Raw genomic sequence first — 16,522 nt, 5'->3', positions numbered from 1 at the left:
AGTTATTATGGTATTGGTTCAGCTATATTAAATCTCATAGTTGAAGAATAACTTCAACTCTTTTTGTAAATCATGAAGCTACTTCAACATTGTGTGTGTGTGTGTGTGTGTGTGTGTGTTATCACATCTAAATTAGAGCACTTGGTCTGTTTTTTACATTAGTGATTCTCAATGAAAAGATCAGCAGATAACCTTATGTGGTCCTATGTTGATATCGTTATGTTGAAAGGCAGAAGATGATTTAAACAAATGTGGCTGGCTTTGTAGTTTCAAAGTTGAATAGAATCGGAAAGCTGAACTAGACTTCTAGTGAATTCAGTCAGGCAGTTGTCGATGCTGTAGAATTCTATGGTTTTCACCAAGAATTCATTTCTAAAGTGTCTTTTGAAATATTTTAATGTATTGATGACATGAGTTTATTTTGATAGTAATTATTTAATTTTCTCGTTTCAGGAAATTATGTATCTCTGATTTCAGTAGAATATAGGCAGGTCCCATTGTCTTGCATGAGCTAAAGATATGAGTTCTCATAAAATAAAGCCTTAGGTTTTTAAGAAGTTTTAAGTTAAAGGGTTAAGTTTTAGGATAATTCAAAAGAAATATCCTAAAAAAGAAATATCTGTTTAAAAGATATTTAATCAATTATTTTAAAAAATGTTATGGGAAAACATATACAAAGATGACTTTAATACCAAATGTAATGAAGTGATCTGACTCTTAAAACTATATATTCCAGGCCGGGCGCGGTGGCTCACGCCTGTAATCCTAGCACTCTGGGAGGCTGAGGTGGGAGGATCGTTTGAGCTCAGGAATTCGAGACCAGCCTGAGCAAGAGCGAGACCCCATCTCTACTAAAAATAGAAAGAAATTATGTGGACAGCTAAAAAATATATATAGAAAAAATTAGCCGGGCATGGTGGTGCATGCCTGTAGTCCCAGCTACTCGGGAGGCTGAGACAGGAGGATCGCTTGAGCTCAGGAGTTTGAGGTTGCTGTGAGCTAGGCTGACGCCACGGCACTCACTCTAGCCTGGGCAACAGAGAGAGACTCTGTCTCAAAAAAAAAAAAAAAACAAACTATATATTCCAAAACAGAATTCAGAGAATATGATTAAAACAGAGGACAGAATTATCCAGAAATTATTAAATCAAATTGACATAGTGTTTACCTGCAAACTGTTTATATATGTATGTGTATGTGATATTAACTTTGAACATCAAAAATACGTATATATTTGTATGCATATGTATATATATCTTTTCATATGTATAAACCACCTAACTATATGCTTCCATATTGTTGTATAATATTCTAACATTTCTTATGTTCTTTGGAAAGATTACATATATAAAAAAATTAGTATGCTACAAAAGTATTTTGGCATTTATTGTTAATACAGTCATTACATTGCACTCTTTATCATTTTTGGAGCATGTAAGGTGATTTGTAATCATATATAGATAAAACAAAAAGTTAAATATAATAAATATCTAATTTCTGAGCCAGTGTTTAATTTTCAAAATTATGTATTCACTTGTTATTAAGGAACCATAAGATGCTATGGAAAGAAGATTAAATATTTACAGTAAATTTTTCATGATTTATGCAAATCAGAACTGTATTTGAAACTACATATTTTCCAAAAATCTACATCACAGAGTAATTTGTTTATAAGACTGAACTAAATTACTGCCAATTCTCAGTTCTTTTCAGTTTATGCATATAGTTGATATCCAGTAAATGCCTAAGTTGACTTAGCTGAAATTCACTATAAATTTCTCAAGTGCCTCCTTAATCAGAGCCTTATGTTAAAAATAACTTCAGTTTGAATAATAGATCATCATTATGGCAATAGTAACTTTAATTAGAGTGTGAATATTCCTCATTCCCTGACCATACTTGATAACCAAAAGCTTATTTCATTTGGATATTTGGATACATTCTGTTCTCCAAAAACATTGTAATAATTATAATTATAGGGACAGAGCAGTATATTTGTAATTTTCAAAGTCCAAATGATTTTATAAGTTGTTTACCATGTTGCTTTATCCTAGCTACCCGAAATATGTGTTTTTTCCCTTATTTTATATATGAATGTCTTATGAGCAGTGAATTTTCCTAAGTGGGTCTTACTTTATACTCAGATTGAAGTTTTCAGTATCCATTGTGTTTTTTGGTTACTTCACAATAATTAGGCCAAAAATGAATATAGAACATTCCAAACAAGAGCTGTTTCAGGTAAGCAAAAAATAATACTGGTTCAAAATGAAAAATGATACACAGTTATGCGCTACATAACAATATTTCAGTCAAAGACTTCATCTGCCACAGTGGTCCCTTATGATTAGAATACCATTATTTTTACTGTACTTTTTCTATGTTTAGATACACAAATGCTTACCGTTCTGTTATAATTGCCTATAGTACTCAGTACAGTGACATGCTATACAAGTTTGTAGCCAGAGAGCAATAGGCTAGACCACACAGCCTAGGTGCATAGTAGGCTTAGATACATTCTGTAATGATCACACATCTAAATCACCTAACGATGCATCTCTCAGAACACATCCTTGTTGTTCAGTGAAGCATGTCTATAATTGATATTTAGCTCGGGGCTCCAGCTTTTAATACTTTTAAAGATAATTTTTAGATGATATTAGGTTTTCAGTTAAAATTCATGCTATTTTTGACGGTATACAAATAACTACACTCATACTTGATTGACAGAAACTGTTTCTCTAGAAGATCTAGATCCCAATTCTTTTTTTACTTTTCCTATTAATGTTGTGTTAATAGAAATGTTTAGTTTTTACTTTCTGTCTTGGTTTTGATCACCCTCATAATGCTCTAATTTAGATATATGTTGTGGTCGGCACTGTACATGTTTTACCGCTTGAGTCTTTTTTATCTACCATATGAAAATTACTCTCTTTCAAAGCAAAGAAAGTAAGTGAAGTAGAAAGTTTAACCTCTCTGTAAAAGTTGGTACTTCTAAAGTCCATTTATTAGTGTGCAAATTTAAGATTCTAGCTAGATTTAAGCTTAAAATGTTCTTTGACAAATGCATGTTTGACTTCTCCTCTTCCATCCCCAAAGAATGAGATATCCCCAAGGTTTAGTTTTTAGCCTTTCTACCTGGATATTCGTATCTCACCTCAAAGATAATTTGTTGTGTCTAAAGTCAAGATAGATCCTTGTCTTGCTAAGGGATTTCTCCTCCAAATGGTTTCTATACCTAGGTGCCCAGACATGAAGTAGTTACTCAAGACATGTCACATATCACATTTCCTATACCTGTTGAATAAATCGTCTTGTTAACTGCTTCCTCAAAATGTCCTTTGTATTAATGATTCCTATGGCTGCTACCCTAATCAGTCTCACATAACCAGATACCTGGGAGGACTGATTAATTCCTTCAACAAACATTTATTGTGTGTCTTCCTAGTGCCAGGTATTATGCTAGTATGGGGGTATATAAGGATGAATAATGTCATTGCTCTGGAGTATCCAAAAGTCTAATAAAGGTGTCAGGTAACTAAAGAGACAATCTACTATAATTTGGTTAGTGAGTATTATAATAATGATAAGCATAGGGGATCTTGGGACCATTGAGTGGGGGACATCAGCCACTTTGTTGTCCCTCTTGATTCTAGTATTGTATTATCAGCTTTCCAATCCATTTCACATTCAGTGCTATCTTTCTTAGTAACTGCTTCCTTCATGTTCCTTCTATGATCAAAACCATAATTGTTTCTTAATCTATCCCCCTTTTGTTTATCTCTTCTATCATTTTTTTTAACTTATGTTTCATACCACCCTAAAGTGTACCTTTTTTTCAATCAGGCCTCCTTTTACTGCCCCAGAAACATGCCATTTTCATTTCTAGTATGGTCTTCTATGAATGGCTTTTCCTTTTGCCCTCCCCATCCACGTATCTAAGTCCTGGCCATTTTCTAAGGTTCATCTTAGTTTGTATCATTGCCTCTAAACCTATTAAACTTATTTACTGTCTACTTTTCTTAGCCTTATAAGTGCTCAATTTATAATATAGCACTGCCTTACATTGTTAGTGTTATTTTTGTCTCTCCAAGAATATTGTGACCTCTTCAGATCACGCATCTCATTGTGTGGTGCTTTTGTGTTCTCCTTAGAGCCTAGCACTGTATGCTGAGCTCAAAAACTAATAGTTGAATTTCAGTAGAATGTAAGTAGGGCATTCCCCCCACAACATTTAAAAGTTGGTAAGCATGAGATTATGTTCTTTTGATCTCCTGGGAAAAGGATGTTTGACTAAAAATTAGAAATACTTTTATTTTGTATAAACATGTAAAATTGAAACAGGAGGAAAAAGAAAATGAATTTACCAAATTCATTTGTCTTTTCCAAGAGTTTGTTGTAAATGCCTGGTGTGCTGGAGGTAATGGGAAAAACACTTGGCATAAAAGACATGGGTTGTGAATGGCTCTGTCATTTAATATGGGGTTCTAAACTTGAGTTGTAGCCTCCTCATCTGTAAACAGGGTTAGTACTACTTAAGGTTGTGATGAAGATGACATAAAGTAGTAGATACAGAATGCTTTGTAAACTTTAAGGTAACATAAATCTTGCATAGTTTTGTTGTGCTGCCATCTTGGATGATAGCTGTGAGTTTGATTTTACAAAAATATGGATTTCTGTGTGGTTCATTTTCTAGAATCACTATAATTAATGATCTGTTGATAATAACTTCTCTGATATTTCCAGGTCAGATTGGCTTTCTTGCCTCTCAAAAAGAGACAGACATTTTTCCTAACAACATGATGAGTATATTATGATAGAGGGCACCTAATGTAGACCTGGGGGTATCAGGGCATGCTTCCTGGAGGAAGTGACATTGGCATCTAAGCTCAGACCTGAAGAATGAGTAAAGTTAGCCAGGGGAAGATATGAGGGGGAGGAGGGGATAAGGAGATGAGAGAGGTTGGAGTGGGGAGAGAGGGAGTCAAAGAGAGAGAGAAAAAGAACACTCTGGGAACTGAAAGAAGCTTCATCTGTTTTGCTGACTATTGAGTTCCTGCTGCCTCTGAAATTGATTCCTTAATTCAGCCTATACTGTGCTCAGCTCTGCTAAAGATGGAAATATGTGATGATTATCATCTCTTTCAATTTTAACTCTTCATAGAAATGATACACTAGCATTCCTTTATAGTACCGATGAATAGAATTTATGAACATCTTTTTTCCTTATATAGCATAGGCATATCCACGTATTAAAACAAGAGCAAGAATCTTTTTCTTTAGACATTTGTCCATTTTATTAATTGTGTTCTCTGTAGTGTGCATTTACGGTAGCTATAGTCTGGCTCCTTCATGTCCTTTTTGTAAACTATTAAGAGAACTAGAAAATTGGTTTTGGAGGGGTTTTTGTTTGCTTTCGTCTATAAAAAATTTAGTTTGGTGTGGTTTCAGATGTTTGGAATGCATTACTATGGTGATGTAGGGACACCTCATTTCTACCTAGGTTAGGAAGAATGGAGAGTAAGAAAACTGGGAAAATATTAGGGTTGGGAGTTCCAGAATAGAGAGAATACCCGGAACAGCACCTGGCACAAAATAGATTCTAAATAAATAGCTGTTGGAGAGATGAATGTGCTGCATTAGTATAGGCAGAACATGTTAAGAGAAGGGAAGATGAAGAAAGTAAATGACAATACCCAACAATGGGCTTGTTGAAAAAAAGAAAGTAAATGATAAGCTGCTAGGTTGGGGTCTATAAACTGATGATTAGGAACTAAGCCTTTAAGAAGAAAACAGTAGGCAGGCATCCATAAGGAGGCAGGAGCTTAGATGTACAATTTCTTACTCCCCTTTGCTAACTGAAGCTTTGATATCATATAGTGTTTGTTTTTGTTTTTGTTTTTGTTTTTTGAGACAGGGTCTCACTCTGTCCCCCAGGCTGGAGTATAGTGGCTCACTGTAGCCTGGAACTTCTGGGCTCAAGCTTTCTTCCTGCCTCAGCCTCCTGAGTAACTGGATCTACCGGTGCATGCTACCATGTCTGGCTAATTTTTTAATGCTTCTTAGAGACAGTATCTTGCTATGTTGTCCAGGCTAGTCTCAAACTCTTGGCTTCAAACAGTCCTCCTGCCTCAGCCTTCCAAAGTGTTGGGATTACTGGTGTGAGCCATTGTGCTGATATGATTTTATAGTCATGTGTCAGAACTTGGCAAAAACCTTAGTAAACTTCATCAATTTAGTCCCATAAACAAAAATAAATTGCTACTTATTTCTTTTAAACCATATAGAACTGAGGGATAGTTTATATATAGAGAGAGATCAGGCCTTGAAAAAAGTACCTACCCTTAGACACTGAGCTAATGGAAGAAAAGACCAGACAGTTTCAGTGTTTGACTCAAGACTTACAAAATGCTGTTCAAAAACTTGTGGGGAAGAATCTGCTTAGCACATCACTAGTTGTTGCAGTGTTTTTCTGCATAACTGAGGAAGGTATTTGAGGAAAAGGGTTAATTATTACCAGGTTTTTTAATGCCAGTAAATATGGTTAGTATTGGAAATATATCGACTGTAACATTTATTTGTTGATTTTTTAAAATAACACTTTTCTCCTCTGTTTTTCTATAAGATCATGTTTTGCCAACTGTATAGCTTTATCAGGATTTTAATTTTCAAGATTGGCAAAGAATTCCTATGTATTATAGAGCACCACTACCTAGAAGAGGTAAAGTCAAAAGAGATGCTAAAGGAGTATTTAGGGGAGCTTATTTTGGGATATGAAAGAAATGAATGAGCTAAGAATTTCAAGGCTATGTCACGATATTCTTAGCACTATCAGACCTAACTTTCCCTTGTTATAAATATTTTGTAAATGCCCCTTATAACTATCCTGAAATTCAATTCTTAATTATAACCTACTCACAGACATAATTCCAAAAGTAATATGTTTTCCCTGCTTGTAATATAAAAGAGAAATAAAAAAAGAGGGTACTTTATAATGTTTCAGTATATAAATGCTTAGGCCTCACTACACTAGAAAACGTAATGAACTAATGTGAGTACAAGAGCTGCAAATGTAGTCTAATATAGACATGTGGTATTGACAGTTCATATACTGTGAGTGCCACTGTGCTGGTGATCTGATTGTCCAGAATTATAGCTTTTTTGATAAAAAGTATATCTCCCTTTTGTTTACATGGCAGGTACAATACTGAAAAATTAAGTTTTAAAACACATGTGAAAATTAAGTTTTTTTGTCTATAAAACTGTGGCTAGAAATTTCTAGACACTCTCATAAACTTTTGAAATGCCCCTCTGGGGTTATAATGCTCTCCTTCCTGCTTTGAGAATCATTGCTGTATGGAACCATGCTCTCATGTTCTGTATTAAATCAGTAGTACTGACCAATTAGGGGAAGTACTTTTTAAAACATGTTGTTAGTAGTACTGGGTTTCTTTTTGAGCTATTTATTTTTTCTCCACGTGTCCTTTGGAACCAACCAGGAATTGGTGGAGTAGATTTTTGCTCCTGGTGAAATATAGAACTCTGTAGCTAGAATGAAATATACTGGTGAATATCTGAGAAATATAAAAGATTTCTTTGTTATGTTTTAATCTCCTTAAAAGATAATTAGCTGCTTAAGCAAAAATAGTAACAAAATATTATGTTGTTTCTAACAAATTTAAAAATAAAATGTATGACAACAGCAGCACAAAGAATTGGTGGGGGAATGGAAATATACAGTTGTAAGGCTCTTAAAATAATAATGTGAAATGGGATAATATCACTTGAAGATTGACTGTGATAAATTTAAGAAGTTATATTGAAAATTCTGAAGCAACCATTTAAAAAGATAGCAAAGCCCAGAGAGGTACAGCTGGTAAGACAATAAGGGTGATAAAACAGAATCGTAAGAAAGTCTAAAAGAAGTCAGAAAAAGAGGGAAAAAGTAAACAAAGTAATCCCCAAAACAAGGAGATATGTTCTGTGGACTGTTTTTTTTTTTTCCCTTTTGTTAAACTCCCCACTCCCAGAACTGAGAGTGTAAAGGTGGCCTGTATTTCAAAGGATTGGTAGATATCCTTTTTAGAACTCAGTTCTATATTGGAAGTCTTTTGCTAGTACTCAGAATATCTCCTGCTTTCTGTACTATTTAACTGTTTACAGCTCATGTGATCACTCACACTTTCTAAGTACTTATCTCTTAAGTATTCCAGGTGCAAAAGGGTTAATGCTTTGACACTTTGTCATTAACTTCTGTACTTGCCAATCCGAGATGTTGTCTAATAAAGTGGAATGAGTTGATCTTTGATTTTTTTTTCAGTGATGTCTCAAATGTATTTTACTTTTTTCTTCCCCTGAATGCAGAGACATGAAAAATGCTGTAATTGGAAACAACAAACAGAAAGCCAATCTCATTGTTTTAGGAGCTGTTCCAAGGTTTGTTTGTTATCTCATCCCTTTTCTTTTCCAGTCATACTATGTTTCTAATGTATTTCTCACTCTCAATCATAAGACCCTGTATTGTCTGTCCTATTTTTAAAATACTAAATATTTTGAAGAATCTGAACCATCTCTAAGGAAAAAAACATATGAAGTAAAATAGAATGGAATAAGAAGTGAATGTATTAATACTTTTTGGAAATTCAGGAAGTTCCTTGACCGGGCAATGAAGGGGTTTGTTGGGTACATAAACAATGTGTACCAACCTGATACTTTCTTCTCTATCTCTTTAGAGCCCTGGCAGTTTTTGTGTGAGTGGATAATTTATTAGGCATCCCAGGGCCTTTGTGAATTTAAAAGCGGAAAAAACCCTGCTTGGTTTTTAATACTGCCTTTTTTTTTTCAACTTCTCATTTTTACGATGTGCTATTTTTTAAGTTAACATAGGAAGTCTGATTTCTTCTTCTGATGACCTAAAAAGCTTCCTTTGGGCAGGCAGTGACAGCTATGTGACTTCCTTTATAACTCTGCTACTTAGAACTAAGTTTTATTTGCAATTGCTGTAAGTTTTTCATTCAGAATTTTTTAATATTTTGGTTTTTTCCTCTCTTATTTTCTCTTTTGATATGGGATGAATGGTTTTAATGTCTTTAATGTCACTGACCTCAAATATATTCTTTAGTAACTATAAAGGTCTCAGAAGCCTTTCTTAGAGGATTTGTGTTGAATATATATAAAGAGAGCTTTAGGGAGTCTGAGGGTCTTACCTTAGTACATAAGGGAGATGGTCCTAAGTGGTGGAGGTTTGGAGTTTAGGGAATAATAGTTTGGCGAGCTGGGCTGGAATGGAAATGGGAGGATCTCTTCATTCCCCAAATGGGAGAATCGGAGAAAAACGAAAACTTCCCTGGCTTGAAAAGCTGCACAAGTTCTCTGAATATTTCCCCTTGGCTAGACCTCTGCAATCTCTGCACTACTGCTCTGGCTTCAGATCCGTTTCTGGTTTGAATTGAAGATGGGGCAGCACTTGGCATTAAGAGTCTTCATATTCTGAAGAAACTAAGAAGCAGCAAGATGACATGGACTGTGGAACTGTTCTTTCTACAGAAACCACTTGTGGACAACTTTCAGATTTACAGTTTTGATAAAATGAGATTATATGATAGTCCTTTTGTTCAAAATGAAGAAAATCCCTCTAGATGTTTTTTTCAGATGTTTCTTTATTGAATTAGCAGATGATATAAACAAATATCCATTTCCCAGTGGGATTCAAATAAGCTCAGCCAACTATATTTTTAGTATGTGGAATGCATAGCCCTTTTTTGTTACATTAATTTACTTTTGTTAAAGTTTTTTAGTCTCTTTGTTTATCAAGTTCCTTCTTTTTAGATTGTTGTACTTGCTTCAGCAAGAAAGCTCAAGCACAGAGTTGAAAACTGAGTGTGCAGTGGTGTTGGGAAGTCTTGCTATGGGTACTGAAAACAATGTCAAGTCTCTACTGGACTGCCATATTATCCCTGCCTTACTGCAAGGTATGTAAGGAAGCCATTTTTGTACAACTAAAGATTAGAATCAGTTTGCAGTGTTCTAAATACTGGTTGAAAGAATGAGTCATAAATCTAATTTCCCTTAATAGGACTGCTGTCCCCAGATCTGAAGTTCATTGAAGCTTGCCTCAGATGCCTGCGTACCATCTTCACCAGTCCTGTCACTCCAGAGGAGCTATTGTATACAGTGAGTTTTAGATGTTTTTGAGTCATTAGTTACATTTCACTAACAGCCTACTCCTAACTAATTTGCTTAGCATTTCCAAACTCATCATAACTGTATTATATAGAAAGTGTCAAGAAATATTTGAGTTCTTGCTTATTTGCAAATATCAAATTGTTCTCAGCTTTGTAAAAAAGTGAAAGATAATCTCAGACCTTGAGGGATTTACAAGCTTTTTTAAAAAAAGACCCATTTTTATCTGTTCCTATGTACAAAGTATGCTAAGTGAGTGATGAATTCTGCTTACTTTATGTTAAAGTCCAGCAGAGTAGATTTTGTAGCAAAGCTAAGATTTGACATGGGCCTTAAATAATGGATAATATTTAGAGAAGTAGAGAGGAAGGAGGCCAGTCTAGGAAGGATCTGTGTAAGAGAGAATATGCAAGTATGGTGGGCAGAATAGTCTACTGTGGGAAGGGTATCATTGTTAGTTTCAACTGGAAAGCTGGACCCAGAACCAGCTTGCAAGAGGCTTACTTGCCAGGCTGGAAGCAGAGGATGTGTTTGAGAGAATCCAAAGATATTTGGAGTCAGTTGGTGGTTTTCAGAAGCCTCAGGAATTATGAGGGGATCTTTTTATCTGTTGATTACATAGGATTTTCTTATTGAAAACTAGGCCAATATTTTTGAAATACTCTTATCCACAATTTACAGTAAGAAATAGATTTTCCATTGCCCCACTATACACATGTGTGAATATTTGTGTGTGTGTGTGTGTGTGTGTCCCAAAACGGGCTTCATGACACAATTCCACAAATGTGATGCCCTCTGGTTTCTGTTGTGAGATTTTTTAAAAAAACGCTGGTTGTGATTCTCTGAGCCAACACAAAGAATCAGATTGTTAAACTGTACACACATAATCAGAAGTCTTACCCAGAATCAGACTTTATGAATATTTCAAGAATATAAGTAATCAAGAGGCATAGGCAAAGCAAGTATGAAAAGGGGACATGTCACGTGGCTCCCTAGGCACTCCTTCCTACATAAGACACACATTACTGTGACCCTTAATGATTCATAAGATCTGCAGGTAAGATCTATGGGTCACCTACCATAGTAGAGAGTGTCTAAATTATGAAACATCTTGATTTTGTACCTCAGAGTTTTATGTGACATTCTTCAGGGAGTCATGAATTGTAAATCCATAAATTGTTTACTACAGTGGTTCTCAAACTTGAACATGCATTGGAAATACCTGGAAGTCTTGTTAAACATGGATTGCTGGACCCTACCTTCAGAGTTTCTGATTCAGGGAGTCTGGGGTGAGGCCTGAGAATTTATTAATATGTTCCTAACAAGTTTGCCAGTAACTCATATGCTGCTGGTCAATGGTCAAACTTCTCTCTTTGAGAATTACTGGTTTACTGTAAGCATCCTGCTCAAAACATTCCATAGAGGACTCTCTTAGTGAATATCAGACTATTTTTCTAGAGGTCATATTGTCATGTTTACAAAGAGGTTAAACCTATCACCTGTCTTCTTGGAAGTTTCTCACCAACCTCTAATCCCACACCAGGGGGAGAAATTGGTCCTGGCCAGCTATTTTAATTCCTTTCTCCTCACTCTCAAAATTGATTCGTGACCTGCACAGTTTGGAAAATTCTGGTCTAACCCAACTTAACATTTTTACATGAGAAAAATTAAGACCCAGGGAGGTTAAAATTTAGACAATGAGAGAATCTAAATTATGAAACATCTCAATTTTATGCCTCAGAGATTTTATAACTCAGAGATAGTAAAGAATCTATGAAAAGTGTTGGATAACTGACAGAGTAGTGTTTTCAGTGTGTTTAACTGACTTCTGAGTTGGATTGTGTAGAAGCCAGCTGTTATAGCAACTCAGGCACTAAAATAGAGATGATATAGATAGTCCTGTCAGAAATTTCAAACCATTTCTAGTTTGAAATCCTGTTTATCAGATGGGTGACTTTGGGCAAATTATTTTATTAATTTTTTTAGAGATAGGGTCTTGCTCTGTTGCCCAGGCTGGAATGCAGTGGTACGATCATAGCTCACTGTAACATCCACCTGCTCAGCTCCTGAGTAGCTAGGACTGCAGGTGTGCACTACTACACCCAGCTAATTTTTTCTTATTTTTTATAGAGATAGGATTGCCCAGGCTAGTCTTGAACTCCTGGCCTCAAGTGATCCTCCTGCCTCAGCCTCCCAGAGTGCTGGGATTACAGGTGTGAACCACCGTACCTAGCCTGGGCAAATTATATAATTGTTCTTTGCCTTGTTTAATTATCTGTAAACCATAGATATATAAACACAATTGGCAGAAAGGGGACGGGTTTGAAGAAATGGGATGGGACTATTGTAACTGAGGAAAACTGAGGAATGAGAGACCAATGGAAAAAAGGAAGAGATGGAAATAGCTTTAGGAGCATAATAAAGGTTTTTAAATTTACCTCTCAATTTGCCTGTCCTGTTTTAGCTGTTACCTGCTTCCCTGTCTTCTGCCAGTAGAATCACTATTTCCCCTCCTTCCACTTGACATTCTCATCTTCTCTCTTTCTTTTCTTTCTGTGCATTTAGTACCTGACTTTCTTTGAGGTTTTCTAAATAAATTTTTCATTTTGTTTTTAAACTGCTTGTGACAACACAGAGGGTTATACTAACAAGCAGGGGGAAGAGAATCTACTTATAGGGAATCAGCAGCCTTCTGTTTTCCTACTTAGTTTATATATATCCTGGGCATTCATTTCTTTCCAAATAAAACTCCAAGTTTTATTCATCCCAACAAAGATGTTCTTTTAAGTTTCCTTCCTTGCCCTCTGTTGTCTTTAGTGAGGATTCTCAAAGTGTGATCTATGGACCAGTGGTATTGGCCTCATTTGGGAGCTAGTTAGAATGCAGACTTTTAGGTCCTACCCGAAACCTACAGAATCAGAATCTGTACATTAAGAACATACCCTGGGAATTTGCAAATGCACATTCACACTTGAGAAGCAATAGCTCTAGGACTAGTGACAGCATTGACTAGGAAGCTTGAGCTAAGTCTCTCCTTTTCCATCTGTGGTTCTGGCAAAATCCCCTTTCAACCTTTAATGCCTTTTGCACTCTAATTAAAAGGAAATTAGCCCTGCAGCAAGGTGGGTTGATTCTTTGATTCTTTTTTTTGGCTATACCACAGGGTAGGTCATTAAATGTTACCAATAGGCAGAGTGGGCTATACGTGAGAAGTTGCTAATAATATAAATTATCTTGTGCAGGTGGAAGATAGCTTACTACAGTCTTTATGAGAGATTGTTAGTAGTTCCTATTGCTTACCATAACATCTCAGAGATCAAAATTATCAAGTTTTATTTTTATACAATAATTCCTTCTTATAAACTATTTGTTTAGTAGGTATCTTATTAGTTACCTCACGTTTTGGTTTTAGAACTGATATCTGTCAAGTCTTATTGAAATGATTTAGTTTTATTGTAAGGATATAGGCTATTTATGGATGAGATATTGAGAATTTCATGTTTTCATATTTTGTTATCAGGGTGAATATTTTGAAGTCCCTTCCTTGTCCTTTGCCTGGACAGTTTTGATGGTTATGTTGCTTTTGTTCTCCTCTGTTCCTTAAAGAGACTTGATTTACTGTCATTAAGATAAGAGGCTTGACTATATATCTGCTCATGGAAATGTTTTGTCAGATGTACTCATGGTGTCTAAGTTCTGTTGTTGCTGTGCTCTCCTTCCCTTCAACTCCAGGATGCCACAGTGATACCGCACCTCATGGCACTGCTTAGCAGGTCCCGTTATACCCAGGAGTACATCTGTCAGATCTTCTCACATTGCTGTAAAGTAAGAACCAGAATAAATGTTCTCTATAATATAAAGTCTTATTATGCCCTTAAGAGAAGTACATTCTTTGTGTATCCTCCCAGAGATAATCTATACATATGCAAGTAGACCTATGACCTATGTATGTATTTCTTCCCTTTTTTAAAAATACAAATGGCAGCATACCACATATATTGTTCTGTGCCTTGAAATTTTCAATTAATGTATCTCGAAGGCTAGTCCATATCCGTACATAAGGAGCTCCCTCATTCTTTTTTTTTTTATCAACTACATAGTACTTTACTATATAGATAGATAATTTATTTAACCATTCCTCTATTGTTGGATGTTTAGTTTGTTTCCAGTCTTACTATATAATAAAATAACACTGCAACAAATACCTTGTGTGTAAGACATTTTATAAGAAATGGAATTTCTGAGTCATTGTCTTTTATAAAGGTTGTACTATTTTGTGCTACCAGCAGCATATTATCATGACTGTTTCCCCACATCCTCAGTGTCCACATTGTTGGAAACTGTTTTAAGCGAACTCATATGAGGAGAAATGAAATAGATTCTTTTCTTCTCATTGTTAAGTTTTTCTTTTATTAAAAGGTCCCAAAACTAAACTGAAGAGTGCTATGAAGTACTACTTATTTTGCTTCATAGATTACATATTGAGTGTACTCTTGTTGATAACCATGTGTGATTATTTATTTGAGATATTTCTTAATCACTACACATTTTCTAACTTGTAACAAAATAATTGAGTATCTTCTGGTGATTCTGTGTTTCAGAGTGGCATTACTCACTTTGTTATCATTTATAATACAAACACCAAATGAGGAGCTTTGGGAACTATAGGTAAGAAAGGATAAGAGAAGAGCACATCTACATTCCAAAGTAGGAGGATCATAGGACTATGCTATTTTAGAACAGCTTCCTAAATAAATGAAAATGAAATCACTTGGTTTCAGGAGCCTTCCACATTATAATTTAAACATTCAAACCCCCTCCCAAACCCTAGCTGATTATCACAGTCTATTCAATACTATTTAAGACATTTAAAATTTAAGATTTTTGTCAAAAATCCTTGAAGTTTCTCTTCTTGGGTTACTTTGACAGTGTGTAGACCAATTCATAGGACCAGGGATATCAAACGATCCCTTAATCTTTTGAGGTGGGCAAAGAAGGGCTCTAAGAAAATGATGGTTTTGTTATAATTCACTTTCTAAAAGTGAACTCAAAAAAACAAGGTCTAGAATTTTCCAACAACAAAAAGATGTCTTATAGCCAGCCATGGCAATTAAGTAGAGGGAGATACTCCAGAACTCTATGCCTCATTAAAGATCTTTCAGCATCTGTTCCTGAGTGTTCAAGAGAGTATAGCATGTACTAGTCACAACCACAGTAGTCCCAAAAGGGTACTACTGCAAATTGGACCTGGAAAAATAACTACATGTCAGATTATTTTGTTGAATTATGAGAAGTTTGAATAATCCCATTCCTAAAGTTACCCAAATAGTTTTCAGAGTTACTCACCAGAAACTTTTCAACACTTTAATATTGCTCAGCTGAAACTTCTAAATGCTGTTTTAGCTGAAATCATAGCTGAAATAGTATCATTGTATCACTATTTTGCTGGAGAGGAACTTAGGCTGAGGATGATTTGCAGCCACCCTCACGCCACTGATAGAACTGAAAGTGTTATCAGAGAAAGTCACCTTCACTTAGCTTTTAGCCTGATAATTAACATTTACCTCTGTAATTAAATGACCAAATTTAAGTATTCTGAAATATAATTAGTCCTTAAGAAACATTATAACATTTATAAACCTAATGACAGTAGTGATAGCCTGAAATACAATATTAACTTCTTTACTGATACACTAACAACATGTATCTTTGAAAACAACTGATCTGTTGGTCTATGTATTTGTCATTAATTATAAAAATCTTTTATTTTCATGTTATTCTTTTGCATGTAGGCTCAAAATGAGCAAAATTTGTAACAGAATTTTAAGATTCATTCACAGGGGCTCATTTAGCTAAAATTAAATGGGACAAGACTTTAAATTACTAATTTGCATAGACTGATATCAATATTAAATAAATTTACATACTTTGGGGAAAGGAAAAAGGGGAGAGATTACCAAAGCATTTGTATTATAAGCTAATCATAATTATACCTATGAAATTCTCCCTGATTTATTAAGGAGCAAAAAAAGATTAGTAATAATATTTATTGGAATTCTAATTTGTAAATTGCTGTCACTTCTTAAGCAGTTATTCACATTTCTGAGACCTAACATTTGGAGTTTAAGATCATGAGGGCGTATGTGCTTCCCCCTGGTGGATGCTGCCTCACTAACCACCAGGTTCATGCAGGTTGATTTGAAGAAAAATGAGAGACTTTTTTTTTTTTTTGAGACAGAGTCTCACTCTGTTGCCCAGGCTAGAGTGAGTGCCGTGGCGTCAGCCTAGCTCACAGCAACCTCAAACTCCTGAGCTCAAGCGATCCTCCTGTCTCAGCCTCCCG

General features: G+C 35.3%; 1 protein-coding gene across 8 annotated transcripts in view; it reads left to right on the top strand.

Moving 5' to 3' along the window:
* Positions 1-16,522, top strand: part of ARMC8 (armadillo repeat containing 8) — a 105,369-nt gene that overhangs the window by 24,460 nt on the left and 64,387 nt on the right. For 6 of the 8 annotated variants that reach the window (XM_069473184.1, XM_069473187.1, XM_069473189.1 and 3 more), the window contains 4 exons: positions 8,362-8,433; positions 9,826-9,968; positions 10,073-10,170; positions 13,912-14,004. In XM_069473184.1, the coding sequence (XP_069329285.1) occupies positions 8,362-8,433; positions 9,826-9,968; positions 10,073-10,170; positions 13,912-14,004 (406 nt within the window). The remainder of the gene's footprint in view (positions 1-8,361; positions 8,434-9,825; positions 9,969-10,072; positions 10,171-13,911; positions 14,005-16,522) is intronic. The other 2 variants (XM_069473186.1, XM_069473191.1) reach the window with 1 other exon arrangement.

The sequence above is a fragment of the Eulemur rufifrons genome, chromosome 7 (genome assembly GCF_041146395.1).
Source record: "Eulemur rufifrons isolate Redbay chromosome 7, OSU_ERuf_1, whole genome shotgun sequence".
NCBI classification, from domain to species: Eukaryota; Metazoa; Chordata; class Mammalia; order Primates; family Lemuridae; genus Eulemur; species Eulemur rufifrons.
This window is presented reverse-complemented; position numbering and strand designations above follow the sequence as displayed.